The sequence below is a fragment of the Enoplosus armatus genome, chromosome 20, assembly GCF_043641665.1.
Source record: "Enoplosus armatus isolate fEnoArm2 chromosome 20, fEnoArm2.hap1, whole genome shotgun sequence".
NCBI classification, from domain to species: Eukaryota; Metazoa; Chordata; class Actinopteri; order Centrarchiformes; family Enoplosidae; genus Enoplosus; species Enoplosus armatus.
This window is the reverse complement of record NC_092199.1, coordinates 4454428-4470415: the sequence shown is the minus strand read 5'-3', so window position 1 is coordinate 4470415 and position 15988 is coordinate 4454428. Positions and strand designations below refer to the sequence as shown.

The following is a 15988-nucleotide window of genomic DNA, read 5'->3' as shown; positions in this document are numbered from 1 at the left end:
CTTCAAAACTAATATCTCATCCGGCCGCCGAGCTCTCAACAAACTCCACTATGTTGCGAATGGAGTGGATGTGGCGCTCCTCCTTCTCAAAATAAATGAAATCTGCAAACATCGCGTCGACGTACATGAAAAGAATCCGAGGCCTTGCCTTGTTCCCCTCGACATTGGCAGTGCCTGAACGCTGAGAACAGGAACTTCCTGGCAAAGTTGTGTTATTGTTGCAGAGGATGAAGTGGGTGTGAGCCAGGTATACAGAGTTAGTTCAATAAAGCTTGGACCAAAAACAGCAAATTGAGTGGGGAGGATTGTGAACAAGCCAATACTGTGTCTGGGAGCACCCTTGAATATTTTTTCCCTTCAGTGTATATTCTGTGCTTGCATGAATATTTTCAGGTATGCATACAGAATAGCAACAAATGAATAAACTGTGGAAAGACAAAAGGTCAGCAGTAATTCATGTTCATTTCCATAAAAGCCAGACTATGGGCAATTAAGTTCATGGCATAGTCAACACACACTCAATCCAACTGTAGAAGGAGGAGGAGATAGGAGGAATCAATCCTTTGCCAGTATACAGTATCACTACCCAAATCTCAGGTTTGATGGTTCAACCGGTGCCAACAGTTCCCGGAATGTCTTTCTTTTCCATGTGGGAAAACTTAACCTCACATGAGATTTGAGGGATATTTGTTTTCACCTACTGTCACGTTGACGGCTAGCCCATTTTAGACGGATCAAGCGCGATGCCAAGATCCGCTGTCACGTCTTCGTGCCACTTGAGAGACGTTTCCAGAGGTAAACACTTAACTGAGTGGGAGCCAGTCAAATATGGAATATTCACATGGATGTTTGGAGTAATATTCCAGGCGCCTGTTTTTGCGTGGGTATCTCGACATCTCCAGTGTTTTTCATGACACAGTGATCCCAGATGTGGCCTTTGTGCTGTCGTCCAGCCCGGCACTCTCACTCTAACCCGCCTGGGACACGTGCCACTGTTTTGGTCCTAAGAATCATGGGTTCTCTTTTTAAGGCAACAGGCTGTTTATACGGGCTACGCCAACTGGATCCGTGATTGCAGGCCACTGGTTTGTTTTAATTAGCCATGGAGAGCAGTTCCGATGGATTTGAGTGTGACTCACCCCTTTTTCAAAACATTAGTCTCCACCAAGTCCCACTGTTGCCTTTTGAGGTTGGGTTTCATTTCAAATTAGTTAAAAGGAGGGGGCCATCCCTGATGTGTGCCATGTATACTGTATGTGTAGCTGCGTGTGCATTTATGTTTGTGTGCGAGACAGACACTAAAGGAAAGAGTTGAAAATAATTAATGAGACTGGGCACTGAAAAATGTTCTCTACACTGAACCAACAGTATAATCTCGTATGTTGGGATTTACAAAGCACTCATATAGTTATTTGTGGATAGAAAACCTTCAGCCAGACAAGTTGAAAGAAAAGGCTTTACTCAAAAACATCTGGTTTTCTGTCGCTGGTCCGGGAATAGTTCACCTTTAATTGTACATTTGGTTGAAATAGATTCGATTTTACGTTCAATTTACTGCACTTAATGTGGCCGTCCAACTCATCCACCACTCAAAAGGTCACAACTTGCTGATCCTCATTGTGAAGAAGACGCACACCTGCTGTAGTGAGGTACTGGCTCGCAGGTAGAACGTGTAGAAGAAGTAGAAAAAAGTTCATATAAAATAAAATAAAAAGATTGCATTCCCCTCCCTCTATTCAGCTGCGTCCTTCTTATGAAATTAACAAAAGCGGATGACATTGTTCTACAAACACAAAGAATTTCTTTTCTTTTTGTAAACAAGTGATCATTAAGTTGTCTGTTGTCTTTTCTACCATATTATTTCAAAATCTTACATTATATGTGGCAATATCAAAATTTGGGCACCAAAAAAACGTTGATGTCAGTCTCTTTATCAAGAGGACGCTCCTTTACTTGATACGTACTGTGTGTCAAAGGCTGAACAGACAATTGCAGGTCAAAGAAGTTCAGTTTCAAATGTGTTTCAAATATTGTGCTTTACTCTGTCCTGGGCTGTTCTCAGATGTTTTCATATACTATTACTGACGTGGCTTATTTTGATATATCAAAACAAATGTTTGTGGAAAAAGCTAGAAAGCCTGGACCATCGGCACATCAAATCCTCAAACCCAGACAAAGGCAATCACAACTACTGGAGCAGAGCTGATATTTCCAAATCAAAGCACTGGAACGGCTATATTTTCTTATGTTTTTCCTTAAATACCTACTTCTGTGACATTACATGCTTTTTAAAATCAAATTCAAGCTTGAAAGTTGTTGTTTTTTTCTGTCTGCGGCATTAAGATGTCTGAAGATACTCAAATTTGTGATTGTAATTTTTGCAGTATAATATGTAACAGAGCCTTCTTAAACTACAACATCACTGGGGGATAGCGTTTTTTCCCCCGTGACACCGGCAGTTCATTTCCACTGCCTCTCTGGCAGAGTGCTTTAAGTGAATCTAGTTTATTCAAAACACATGAGCTGCATTCAAGAGGCTGAGCCACAGCATCAAACTCGCAGCAAAGATGGCCTTTGATGTAGCCACATCAGTACACTCAGTACACAAACGTAGACACTTGCAGAAAGAAAAGTGTGGTCTGACATTTCCAACTTATCACATGGTATCAGGTTTCCTTTGTGTACACATGCAGTGGCTTGGCGTTTTAAAGAGCTTAGCCAAATTGTTGTGGACTTTTATTTCATCAGCCAAAAGATGGCAAATGATATCCTTCATTCTTCCTGTAACTTTAATTTCTGCTCTATCTCTTCCTCTCTGTAACATTCAACACGTGTGTGTGTGTGTGTGTGTGTGACTCAGCACCATATAATAAACCAGTTTGCTTTCTGTTGCAACCACTAAACATGAATTTTAGCTCTTTCGCGGCCCCTAAGAGGAGCTGTAACTAGATGACAGTCCTGTCCAATACACACTCATTATGCCGAGCGAAATGTGAGATATCGAGTGCAGATTGTGTGGGAAAGACAACTCCAGCTATGTCATTCTTACTTCATGCTTTTATTGTTGAAGGAAAACAGCGCACTAACCCAAACGCCTCGGCAGAGCACCTTTTAAACACTCAGAACTGTTAAAAGCTGCAGCTGCACGAGGATCAGTTACATTCTTTATCTCACCTTGTAGAGCTTTTCTGTACGAGAACCATAAATTCTCAGCCGTTTGTGTATCTGTGGTCCTTTTTATCTCCTGTTTTTCCCACACTGGCTTCAAATTAATTTTCTCGCAGCTGTTAACAGACGTTGAAAGAAAAAAAATGGGTTGTAATTATTAAAAGTCTACAGGGGGAGGTTACATAAAACACCATTTGAGAGCGAGTAAGCAGCCAAAACCATAAAGTCGTGGTGCTGTAGAGAAAGAAATGAGAAGAAGAAGAAACGGCCGAGACTTTTCAGGTTAAATCACTAATTCTCATTTAGTCATCAAGTAACATAAACACCTTTAAAATATGTTTGTATCTTGGAGTTAATTCATATCAGTCCATAAACTCACCATCATTTAACTCCACTCCACATCTATTTCACACTTTGTAAAATGCATATCAGACATGTCAGCCGAGGCCAAACTATCACTGTGCGTCTTATTGCAATTGGAAGAAGTAATATTACAGAAATGTTAAACAAAGCGACCTCAAATGGGAGCCGTATCATCCAGTAAGCCTGAACGAAATGTCTGTGGGTCAATCATAATACGGTTCACTATACCCTGGGCCATGCCTTTGTCAGGTTTTATTTGTTTTATGCTACCAAATTAAATGGTAATCACCTGATAATAAGGCAGCCACTCAGGAAAGAAATAGTCTAAATGTCAGAATGCATAGAAGAATGTCAGTAGTCAGAAAATACTCGCCTTTTGTACCGCAACAGTTTTCGATTCCTGACTCATCCAGCTTGGCACATTAAAATAACAGCCTACACACTGAAACAATTATGAGAATAATGTGGGGTGTTTTAACAGCTGTAGGCTGGGGGAGGGCAGGGTGAGAGGCTGCGGGATTCGGTGAATCGTGGAATGCCAAGAGAGGAGAGACCTATCACAATACCAGCGTCTCACTCACAAATGACAAAAAAGGCACAACTTGTGTTGAAAATGAAACAAAGCGGCTGATTTCTTCAGTAAGACACTGACACGTCTTTGGTACAGAGGAACTAAAAAAAAGAGTTTATATTTATGAACAATTTCTTGCTCATCTAAAGCATTATAAAGTCCCTTTTCAAGGTCAATGTTTTCCCTCAAAGTGAGAGATTTCTACGCGGACTGATGGATATATGAAGTTTTTAAAGTGACAGAAAACTGATTAAAAAGATTCTATAGTTTGACATTTTGGATACGCTTATTTATTTTCTTGCCTTGAGAGTTAGATGAGAAGATCTATACTAGTTTCATATCTATCCGCTAGATGCGAAGCTGCAGCCAGCAGCTAGCTAGCTTAGCTTAGCATGACTGGAAACAGGGAAACAGCTACCCTGGCTCCGTCCAAAAGTTAAAAGAAAAAAAAAATCACTTGCCAGAAGGAGACTCTCAACGGACTACTACAAACTTCAAGGCGAGGGCCCCTTGCCAAAGGCGTTAGTGTCCTTGAAATCTCCGTAAAACTTTGTACAACAAAGACAAAAAAGGCAGTAAAGCTGTTAATCAATTTGCCATGCTTATTTATTTTCCAAAATGTCTTATCATTCCTTTAAGCATACTAGTTAACAACAAGAACATCTCTTTCTATAGCAAAGCACATCCACAGCCTTGTCTTTTTTGGCCAGAAATGCTTATGAAGTTCAGTTAGGGGTTCAGGTTTTTGCTCAAGGGCACATTGATCCTACTTGCAGTCAAATGCGGCTGAAACACACTGGAAAATCCCAAATAAAAGTGTTCAACTGCCTCAAAAACAGGCCTTTATTGGTTAGCCACAATACAAAAACTGGGACGAGGTTCCAGACAGCAACATAAGTCGAAGCTATGTCCATTTCAAATTAAAGTCAATGACAGTTGATGGTTGGGCTTGGGGTCTGCATTGTGTTTCAGCTGCAATTGTCTGCACGTAAAGTGACAGCTGCTGTTAAAGGAAGCATTTTAGTTTTCACCTTTACCCCCTCCAGATTATCGACGGGTCCAGGAGTTTAAACTTGCTCCTTTGCATGGACAAACTCTTGCCTTCAGGTTGCAGAAATGCTCTCATCTTCCTCATACAGCTACCCCTCTGGTGGCCATGACTGATGCTCTTCTCACCCCACGAGCCCCTGGGAAAAGCACATAAGACGCTCCACTCCATGACCCAAAACATCTGCTGCTAATATGGGTCAGTTTTATCCACAGGTCCCCCCCCAAAAAAACCCTGCACATGACAACTCAATGAAAAACACAAATGGCATGAATCAACCAGGCTGTGTGTTATTTCCCAGCACTTGTATCAACATGCTAGGGAACCTGCTGAGCTGTGAAATATCTAAGCTAGGACACCCGTCGGTTCTCCTCGGCTCCAAAAAAGGCTCTTCCTGGGCCGGGGTCAAGCGAGGAGAGAGTGAGAATCCCACGGAGTATTTACTGTACAAACAGCAGTCGAGTTATCGTGTCTGGAAAGTGGCATTTGTTGTGACTGGTATTTGATGGGTGACAAAGATAGTGGATTCAGCTGCAGGGTAAATAGCAATGAACATTTTCAGAAGTTGCCTGAATGTTCTGGGGATCTTAACTAATAATGTGAGGCAGAAAGTTTCTGTATGAAATTATAACCTCCTGAGGAGGGACTATAGTGGGACACATCCATCAGGGTTGTCATGCAAGGGTAGCAGCAGTTCACCCAACACATTCTTGATTAATGCAAAATAAATGACTCACTTATCAACAAAAAAATGCACCAGAGCCAAAGTACCAGAACCAAAATCCAGCTGTAAAAGCCCCCCCTAAAAGTGAGATTTTGTATTCGCTTGGCATACAAGCCATGGGGGCCCTTTCTTATCAGGTACCGTGACCTCTCCAAACAACGAGAGCTCTGCTGGTATCAGGATTCAGGGGAGAGTAAACATCTGTACTTGACATGAGCGAGCGGCTAATTGTTTGTCAGACTGTGATTAAGTGCATGACTCAAACTATGAGGAGAGCGCTGATAAAGACGTCCGTTAGCTGTCCCAAACTCTCTCTCTCTCTCTTACGCTGTCGCTGTGTTGCTGAAACTCCGAGATTTAAATAGAAACACTTCTGTTTTTTGCAGAGACGGTTTTGCAGCCATCATTTACTGTATGTGACAAGGATCATTGTTAATAGAAAACTGGTGGCGTTTTCAAATGCCTCTTCAGCGAGAAATCAAGCAAAGTAAAATTGCGTCCAACACACGTCTAATCCTCTGCTGCAGCTCTGGGCTCACTTAAGTGTTTTGTTCTTCTTCTACGGTGCACGAAGACCTTTGTAGTCCAGCGTTACAATTCATTTTCTGTTCGTTTTGTAGCAGGAAGTAGAGTCAGAAGCCGTTTGCCGTAACTTTTCGTCTGTGAATTGCCTTTTTGTTCCAAGGTGCCCCCCCCACCCCCAGACGATATGCGTCTACTGACCTCTAAATAGGGAAGTTTTATGCAGTTGACCTTTGACTTTTGCGTCTCCGTATTTATGTCTGAGAAAATAGTGAAATTATGACACTTAACACTGTCGCCTGCATGTGTCTGGAGCTGCTCTGTGAAGACTGGGGGCCATTGAGACCACAGGTCAGTCCATGACACCCTTCTCTCTCGTTTAGTAGTGACGCACATTCACATTGACATGCCATGAAAACCTTAGAAATACCATTGTTATTAAACTAGTTCCAGACTGCAATGAAATTCTGCTTCCTTTTAAATTCTTATTTCTTTTATGAGAATTGCATTATAGTAATACACAGAGAGAAAGACGGTACTGTGTCATTTTACATGATATTTACACTAATTACAAGATTATTTATAAATATTTGTGAGGTCATGGACATTATCTTCACAGAGATTCTTTGAGATGTCAGTCAGAAACGAGAGATGAGAACTGCCAAAGCATTCATACTTGGTTGAAGCATTCAGGACTTGCCTCTGAACGGGTCTATGAACAGGTCTAGTGGGCCCCCCAGAGGACAAGTGCTAGAAATCAGTGCTGTCTGTCACTAATGGCACAGAGACATCCAACTTTAAATGTCATATATGCCATGGCCTCTGGTTGTAAATCACCGGAGTGTGTTGATTTTGTTTTTGTTTGTTTTTGTATAGGTCTTTTGTATAGAATAGGTCTTGCAGATAGAAAATAATCTCTTTGCAATTATCAAAATACATTCCAGATGTCACGCTGTAAAAACAGATGGTTTCACGGTACAATCATTCAATTCTTAAATCTAAAAAAAAAAGGTTTAAACTTAATGAAATAAACACAAACAAAATCAAGAGCGGGAGGAAAACTTTCACTACCGATTACCGCCCGGTTACACAATGGCTCTTTATAGGGAGCGAAGCATTTACATCAGCCTCGACTAATTCAGGTGTCACCTCATACAGCTCATATCAGTGCTCTTAGACATGTGTTAGCACTGAGCCATCTGTGAGTAACAACTTAGCACAATCATCTGTTGGGGGTTAGCCGTGTACACGAGGAGCCAGAAGCCAGCAGTAGCTTCTTTGATCATCTTTCCTGATGTGTGGTCACAGCGGTTTCACTCCGCTCCTTTTGGCTCAATCAAGGGCCCTTGAACGCAGCTTTAGAAAACAAAAACCTGCCCACTGCAGAGGCACCGCCGAGATCCAATCAATGAGCAATCAGATTCCCCCTTATCTATTTGGCTTGGCTGGATGTGGATGTTAATCAGTCCCATATCTCGGTAATGGTGTTCCTGTTAATTGCCTCCCTTCGTTCAGGCTGTATCCCCTTTCGCTTATGATCTCTATCTGCAAATGAGGTCAGAAAGGCATATGGATCTTGTTTCCAGCCTGGCTCTTCTGAATCCTAACAGGGCACGGTTGGAAATGGCGCTGGCCGTGTAGATCAAGGAGCTTGTCGTCGCTCCCATGTGTTGATGTCACTGCTCTGTCAGGCCTTGAAGTTGTTCATTATGATCCTTGCTTAAGCCCAGCTTCAGTTCTCCAACAGTTTCTAGGCACAGTACATGGCTGCCTTTCAGAACAATGTCCAGAGTATGTTTTCCACAATGGGGAGATTTAGTCGCTGCTCTTATCACGAGTCAGTTCCCCATGAGAATGCTGCGATTTGCATATTCATTGAGCTTTTGCATCTGAGGCCCATCTCGTTAGACCTGGTAACGGTGTGATATCTGGACAGCTCCAGGGCAAGTCAGCCACCCGTCTGAGTGACATGCAAATACAAAAAAATGATTTGGTTAATCACATTCTATACCATGACTGGCCTGGACTGACCTGGTCTGGAAAGAGGGTTCTAGTCTAAACCGAGTTAAGAGTTCAAACCTGCTGCTGACACAGCATGACAAAAATTGGAAATTAATTTGACAAATGAACTATGATGCAAATATCCGCCTTTGGAGATGGAGATCCATGTAGAGCGAAGGTCGGCTGGCGCATACTGAATCGTCTTTTGTCGTCCTCTCCCGAACCTCCAACCCATAAAACCTTCTTTCAAGCTTCTCTTCATGCATAAATAAACCTGTATCCTCCTCTCCCCAGCCAACCCTTGGGCCTGCTCAAGGGAGCAGAAGGTCTAAGAGCATTCCTCCATGAAGACTTTCCCTTTTCTAACTTTGCTTTGATTTTACGCTCATTATCCCCCCTGCAGCTCTGCCGGTCCTGGACAAGAGACTCCATACCTGATGAAACAATGGGGGGAGCTGTGCTGCATGATGAAGCTAAGCCCAGCTTGGGGTGGCAGGAGGGGATTGCATTGTCCCCCTATGTCACACTGCCACAGGAGAGAAAAGGGGGAGACACCATTATCCCCAGTTTTCTGCAGATCAAATTAATTAGCAGCAGTGTGCTCCTGAAAGAAGAGATTCTCCAAAGTGGGACGTCTTACCCAGTCAGTTCTCCTCATAACCCTTTGTTATTCACGGGTGCCCAGCTGTTTTGCTGCTGCTGTCAAAGCAGAGGACCTTCTCCCTGATCTTCAACCTCCTCGCCCCTAATGATGCCCTGGAGGCATCGGGGCTAGAGGGCAGGTGGCAGGGTGAGAGGTCTCTCTGGATGGGACAAACTCCTCTCATTCTGATGACTTCACTCATCTTGTTTGAAGTACGACAGAAGTTAAAAATCCACAAAGATTTGTTGTTTGATTGATGAGTGTTTTTCAGGATGATTCATTAACTGAAGAAAAATTAGCCGATGACAATATTCTCCGTACGAAAATGAAACACTGGTACAAACAGCAAGTGTTAACTGGCAGGCACTGATTAGAGTTCATTACAAAAAATTATGATTACGGTGGGGAAAAAAGACAAATTTAAGTGTAAAAAAATATGAAAATTGTACTTTTTATTTTTATATAATTTCAATGCCATCAATCTATAGAACCAAACTACCTAAAACATGTAAAAGACACTGCGTAAAAACTGAATTAACTGTGTGCCTCTGCCTCCCATTACTAACATTAACTGAATATAGAAATGGAAACTCAAGTTCAACTTCAGAAAAAGCAACAAAAGACATTCTAAAAAATACAAACTTACCACTCATAAATAATTAAACTACAAATGAACAGGTTCTAAATAAAATTAAAATAAAACCTAAAGCTGCAAAACTACTGTATAATGACCCCGGGTCATTGTCCAGCCACAGTCGGATGATACAATACTGACCCCTAGTGGAGTTTTAACAATACATCACATTTAAAAATATGGTGCCTTGGACAAACAAAGTCCAAAACATCACTGTGCAGTTGTAACAGAGATCTGCTGACACATCATATCATAAAAAAAAAAGAATACATTTGGCACATCAATAATAAATCAATAGATTCATAAATCTATTGGTGCACATGTGGCTTTCATCACAGTGTTTTCTCCTGCTTCTTTTCCCTCTTGGACAGTTGGAGCTCACAGCTCTGCATGAGATCCCTCTTGTCCCGAACACAGTCTTCCAGCCTGAATCCAGGTCTGATCCTGGGCAAGCTGGCACTAGACTTCACGGAGCATTCTGGATTAGGTAGCGATCTAATGACGTCTGTGGTGCTTGTAGAGAATCCACTCACTCTCTTGATTACCCTGTGTGTGTCAGCACTGCAAGGCTGCGCTCTCCAGGAGTGGTGTCTCCTCGAGGTGTCAGGGACAGCGGAGACATCCCTGCCTTGGATTGTGTCTGCCATATTTTGACTGACGGCTCTCTTTAAAATTGGCAGACAGGTCTTGGCCCTCCTGGGATGAACATCATGTGTGTGCCACCTCGGATGTATCCGAGTCTGAAGGTCGGAGTGCAGAGGATCCCGAGACGTGCGAGGACCCCAGGAATCTCGCAGCCTGGCGTTGCACCCCATGTTGATGCTGACTTCATCCGTGCACTGCGCCTTCTGGATGGCATTGACCCTGAGGAGGATGGAGTCACGTGTCAGAGGATGATGAGGACCCCTCCTCTTCATCCGTTCACTCGTTGCCTTCTCACTCAGCAACACCGACTGTTTGGCAGACTCTCTGGCTATGAAGGCAAAGTTTCATTCACAACAGGGACCAGCTGATCTTAACACATATTTATACCATTCGTATCTACTTGAGCATGCTTACCTTGTGCTCGACATTTAGACGGGGCATACAGGAAGCAGGTGTGGTGCAGCAGCTCAGCTCTCTCTGGTTTCTTGCTGTTACAGCCGAGCATCTTTTGGTTGGGCGAAGCCACCTTTGCCGTGTTATTGGCGCCGACAGAGGTAAAGGGAATCTTTCTGAGCGAAGCTGCAGATTTCTCAGAAACCAAACCATCCTGAGCCAGCAGGTCACGCTGTCCTCCCTCTGTTGACTCTGTGTAATCCCAGAACACTTTGGCAAACTGGTAGCGCGTCACACCGGATGTTGCATTCACTAATATACTAAATGAGGGTATAGAAACAAAAATGAGAGACATCTGAAAGCCACAATAATAAAAATAATACAACAATAAAAAAAATAAACATGCTTTCAGGAGAGTGCATGTGACTCACCTGTCGTCATGGAAGTGCAGGGACAGTATTCGGCCTGTTTCAGACTCTGCCGTGATGTCTCTCAGACAATCTCCTGTGAGGAAATTGAATATGCGAATCTTTCCATCCACACAGCCAGTAACGACGCGGAGGTAGACGAGAGTCAGAGATTTTACCTCCCTGCAGAAGAGTCAGCGTTCAAGTCGACATTTAGGGTTATAAACTGTGTTTGAGAACACTGTTATTAAAAAATCAACAAGGTAAGAAAAGCTGATGAAAACATATTTAAAAATACACTGAAGACGTTCCTGTAAGATTAAAATACAAATCTAAGTGTTTCTTGCTTACTTTGGGTGGTTGAAGGTCATGAGACAGTGTTTAGCGTCACAGTTGATGCTCCAGGCCATGACCTGACCGTTAGAGTCCCCGGATAAAAAGTGCCATTCGTCAAAGAACAGGCACTTCACTGAGCTCCTGTGGGCATCGATCACCTTCGGGAAAGTAGGACATTATACAAAAAATGAACGCATGAACAAACGCAAAGATATTATCAATTGTAGATAATATACAGTTTGGTATACTGTACGTAGAATATATTGTTCTCCACATTAATATTCTCACCCTGAGCAGCAATGCATTTTCCATGTCCCATATCTTGACAAGGCCCCGATCACAGCTGCTATAGACTGTTCTTGTGTTGATCCTCACACATTGGACAGAACTGGGGTGCTTGAAATGAAAATCCTCAAAATGCTTCCCTGTGTGTAGACTCCACACTGGCAGTGTGGCAGTTAGGTTTAGCTGACTTGCAGATATTGGTAAAAAAAAATAATAAAAAAAAAGCAAAACAATAATGCAATCATATGTGCAAATCCCAAACTACGGTACTATTAGGTCAAATATTTTTGTTTCTGCATGAATATGTGCAATAAAAGATAAGAAAATACTGCAAATGCACAACAAAATGATACCATCAGTTGGTATTCAGCAATTTGGGGACACATTTTGAAAAGCTCTCATCGATCTCGACTGTTTTCATACAAAGTAGACACTGAACTCATAATTCTATGTTGCCGAGTCCAAGATGCAGGTTTGTTGGATAATGTTGCTGAATAAAACTCTGAAAGGCCAGTTCATCTTCCAACCTGCTTCTTGGAACAGGTCCCTGATGTGTTGGAATAAGTTTGGTCATATTAGTATACGCATATAGAAATAATTATAAACTTAATGTTAAAATCATTTTGTGAAGATGAACAATGACATACATCCTTCAGAGGCTGCTTACCTTTTACCAGACAGTCTTTAGCTCCTGAGACTAGTCTATCAGCATGGACATCCAGGCAGTTGACAGTGCCAGTGTGACCATACAGCATCATCTCACACCTGTCTGTCTTCAAACTCCAACACCTGCAGGTGTGATGAAACGGCAAATAAACACCCTCCCTATCAAACCTACTTCAGTCACAAGAAGGAACGTACCATCACCAGTACCCTCCGTCTAATCAGTTATCATACATTGACAAAATGATAACCATAAATGGGAGTTATGATGACACGCACCAGCTTGCACCTCCCCCTCACCTGATACTTGCATCGCTGCTCGCAGTTATCAGCAGGTCTCTGTCCTCACAGAGCAGCACTGCCCGGATGCTGCTAACATGGCCCTTCATCACTGACACTAATTTTGTTTCTGACGCCACATAAAGCAGATGCACCACACGGTCCTTGGAGCCTGTGGCCATTAATGACCCCCCTCTGTAGTCCACCACCCGATGAGGGTCCTGTCTGTCAAACACAACCAAATGACATCAGTTGTACAACATCATGTATGTTTTTATTCCAATGTGCAGTGTTTAGTTGGGCACCAGCTACATCCAAAAAGGAAATTAAACACACTAACTTGTCCAGCAGCAGTGTGGTAAAATATGCACCACAATAAACATTTCGCTCTTCCACTTGCACCATCTTAGTTTTGATTTTGGCATAAGCGGCTTCAAATGGCTTGACCTGTGAAAGAAATCAAAGACAAGATCAACCATGTATTGACAACCGTGTTTAAGGTACAAAAACTGAAGTTTATAGAGCTGGCGTGTTGATTTGTTGACCTTTTGGACGCTAGGGTAATTATCCACTTCCTCATCATCCCTGACAGGTACGGGCACTTCAACGATGTTGGCGTAAGTAGGACTGACTATTTTAACACCTTTGCACCTCTAGAACAGAAAATAAAACATTACGGATCATGTCATTTCTATTCTAATTGTATTGATTTCATCCTCATCACCAAAAACACTCCACCTTCATCATTGCATTAATTTGATCCTGAAAAATTCTTCTGAACTTGATTTCCTTCACGGTTTCCTGTGCAAGGTGCTGCCAGTATCGACAAACCTTCATGCAGCGTCTCAAAGTGCGCTCATCCAAAAGACCTGGTAGAAGCCACACATGTACAGGTTTAATGTCACAATGTATTCATATTCACATTCTTCCTTTCAGTAAAACATCTCTTTAACCTGCAGACAGAGGTCACTGGGAGCAGACAGCCAATCGGTTGCTTGGCAGGGCTTTGTTGTTCTTATATCCAAGGGCTGCCCACATGAATGGGGTGGATTTAACGAGAGGATTCTTGAGTAATTAAGTTGCATCACCATGGTAACATTAGACTGGCTTAGTTTCATTATATTGTCAGTTTAAGGACATGTTGCTGCACACTTCAGATTGAACATGGAGACAGGGAAAAGTCGACTCCATTAGTGTTTGAGTGTGTGTGTGTGTGTGTGTGTGTGTGGATACAGTGTTTTGAAGCACTAAAGCAGCCTGCAAACACTGCATGTGTTTCGGTTGAAGGCAAAGCAAAGCAACTTACAATAAATGCATTTCAACATTGTGGATACAATCCAAAAATTGCAAGTACATCAACTTCATCAAATATACTGAACTGCTTCAAGTGCTATTTATTTATTTACTTATTTACTTACCCAATATCCTCTTTGACAGATCAACAGATAGGCAGCTTATGAAGTCTTTGTATCGGCTGACTCCAGACACAGACTTTGAGGATCCAGGCACTACCATAAGAGCAGGGTCCTCTGAGTCTTCATCACTGTCCTGATCATGTTGATTGGTATTGTGACTACTGACTGAAAGTGATAAAAGTATTAATAATCAAAATAAACAATGAGTCATTGAGCATAGATCTTGTTTCATGAAATCACTTCATAAATGAAAAGCCATCTCTAGAACAGCCAACTGTGCATCTCTGTCCTTTACCGACATCTAGTGGTACATGTTAGGAATTGCAGTGCAACTCAAACATACAGCTGTGAGGTGAGCTTGTACGGTTTAAAATTCAAAGGACTCTTTAAATGTTAATTAAAGAGTATGTTGCAAAAAATAAATAAATAAAAATGACAGTGAAGTTACCATTAAATTGCAGAAACCCTCGCTTTTGTCTAACCAGAAGCACGCTGGTTAAATTAGCCACCATGCGTAACAGTTCCGAGTCACAAAGTGAAAAAAGACGGCACAGATAACGTGATTTCATCCAGTCTGGGCTGCTACTGAACCAGTCCCAGATCTCATTCATGTCCATGCCAAGTGGTTTCCCACACAGCGCTCGGTCTGTACTGCGGCAGGGGTACTCTTCAGGTGAAGTTGGGCTCCTGGACCTGGCGTAAGTGAATAAAGTCCATGATGTTACACCCAGCACACTCTGCATTGTTTCCAGCACGTGGATGTTTCTGCACCGTAAAAGCAGCTCGACGACGAATCTCCTCTTGAATTCATCCGACACCTTCCACAAACACTGAACGGAGCCCGGAGGTGTTGGGGCAAAGGCACAGGATGGACACATCCCGCACATGTTGACACATCCCTCCGCCGTTTTATACCTCAGCTCTCGGGCAGGCACACTTCTACCAAACTTAACGGACTTCATTTCGATGCTATAAGCTAGTTTAAGTAGCTAGTGTCTGGTGCTCTCTGCTACGTCGTTGCCAGGCAACATTTGTTGTTGTTGTTTTTATGTCTTTGAACAATATCGACAAACATACAGACATTAAGCAGGTTGCCATGCAACAGGTTCCACGCGTCGACAGGGAATGGATGCTCTTGAGCCAATGTAGCCGAGCTAGCTAGCACTCTGCTTCCTTGCGCTATTGCCGTCTTGTTTATAATTTACAGAAGCTGTTCAGCCCTAACCCTACTAAATTATTACCTATCTATGTTCGACTTTGTTGTCCTGGTTTTTAGCTGTATGCGTATTTCTATCTACTTTCCTAAAAAAAAACTTCCTTTCCTACGAAGTGTGTGTGAGTACATTGAGAGCATGGAAAAACCAGAGTCAGAAGATGATGATAATTGTAAGGAAGCCTGGAGCAAAAATACGTGCGCCGCCCGGGAATCGAACCCGGGTCGCAAGAATGGGAATCTTGCATGATACCACTACACCAGCGGCGCCGATGATGTGGTCAGTGGGAAAGGCCATCTTTACATGGTCAGCTAGGAAATATGATTCACTCATTTATGTAAAGTAGGCATGGTATGTGTGTTCCGCTTCAATGTTGCTGGTTGGATTCAATGAGAGAATACTGTAAACGATTGCGATAGCAGATAAACCGCAAATAGGCTGGGTCATAAGACATAACGTTAGCACTTTTATTTGGAAAAGAACAGACATAAATGTGGACCCTTATACTGAAAGTGGGATTTATTTACTTCCGGAGAAGCGTCTTCCGTCTCGGATAGTTGTGTGTGTCTGGTTTCTTGCCCGGAGACCATATGTCAACAGCTAACAGCTAAACCAGTTTGGAACTGCAGTTAGCAAAACAGTCCGAGGGAAATTGCGCCGTTGTGATTCGAGGAGGT

The 15988-nt window shown here is 42.5% G+C and overlaps 1 protein-coding gene and 1 non-coding gene across 2 annotated transcripts; both read right to left on the bottom strand.

The window, feature by feature from the left end:
- Positions 1–10006: 10006 nt before the first annotated feature.
- Positions 10007–15059, bottom strand: fbxw10 (F-box and WD repeat domain containing 10). Its single transcript, XM_070927444.1, has 12 exons — positions 14546–15059; positions 14101–14262; positions 13414–13551; positions 13228–13325; positions 13023–13129; positions 12704–12907; positions 12408–12529; positions 11744–11898; positions 11471–11613; positions 11144–11302; positions 10734–11032; positions 10007–10647 (listed from the first exon to the last, which is right to left on the bottom strand). The coding sequence occupies exons 1-12, from the start codon at positions 15057–15059 to the stop codon at positions 10007–10009; spliced, it is 2742 nt and encodes a 913-aa protein (XP_070783545.1).
- Positions 15060–15509: 450 nt separating this feature from the next.
- Positions 15510–15580, bottom strand: trnag-ccc (transfer RNA glycine (anticodon CCC)). The gene has a single exon. It is a non-coding gene; the product is annotated as a tRNA-Gly (tRNA).
- Between the last annotated feature and the right edge of the window lie 408 nt (positions 15581–15988).

Bases quoted from the DNA above. Each gene is read 5' to 3' on its own strand.
- fbxw10 (XM_070927444.1), bottom strand. From the start codon at position 15,059: ATGAAGTCCGTTAAGTTTGGTAGAAGTGTGCCTGCCCGAGAGCTGAGG. The intron at 12,530-12,703 runs GTGAGGGGGAGG...TCACACCTGCAG, and splicing joins AGCAGCGATGCAAGTATCAG to GTGTTGGAGTTTGAAGACAG. The intron at 11,614-11,743 runs GTGAGAATATTA...ACTTTCCCGAAG, and splicing joins AAAATGCATTGCTGCTCAGG to GTGATCGATGCCCACAGGAG.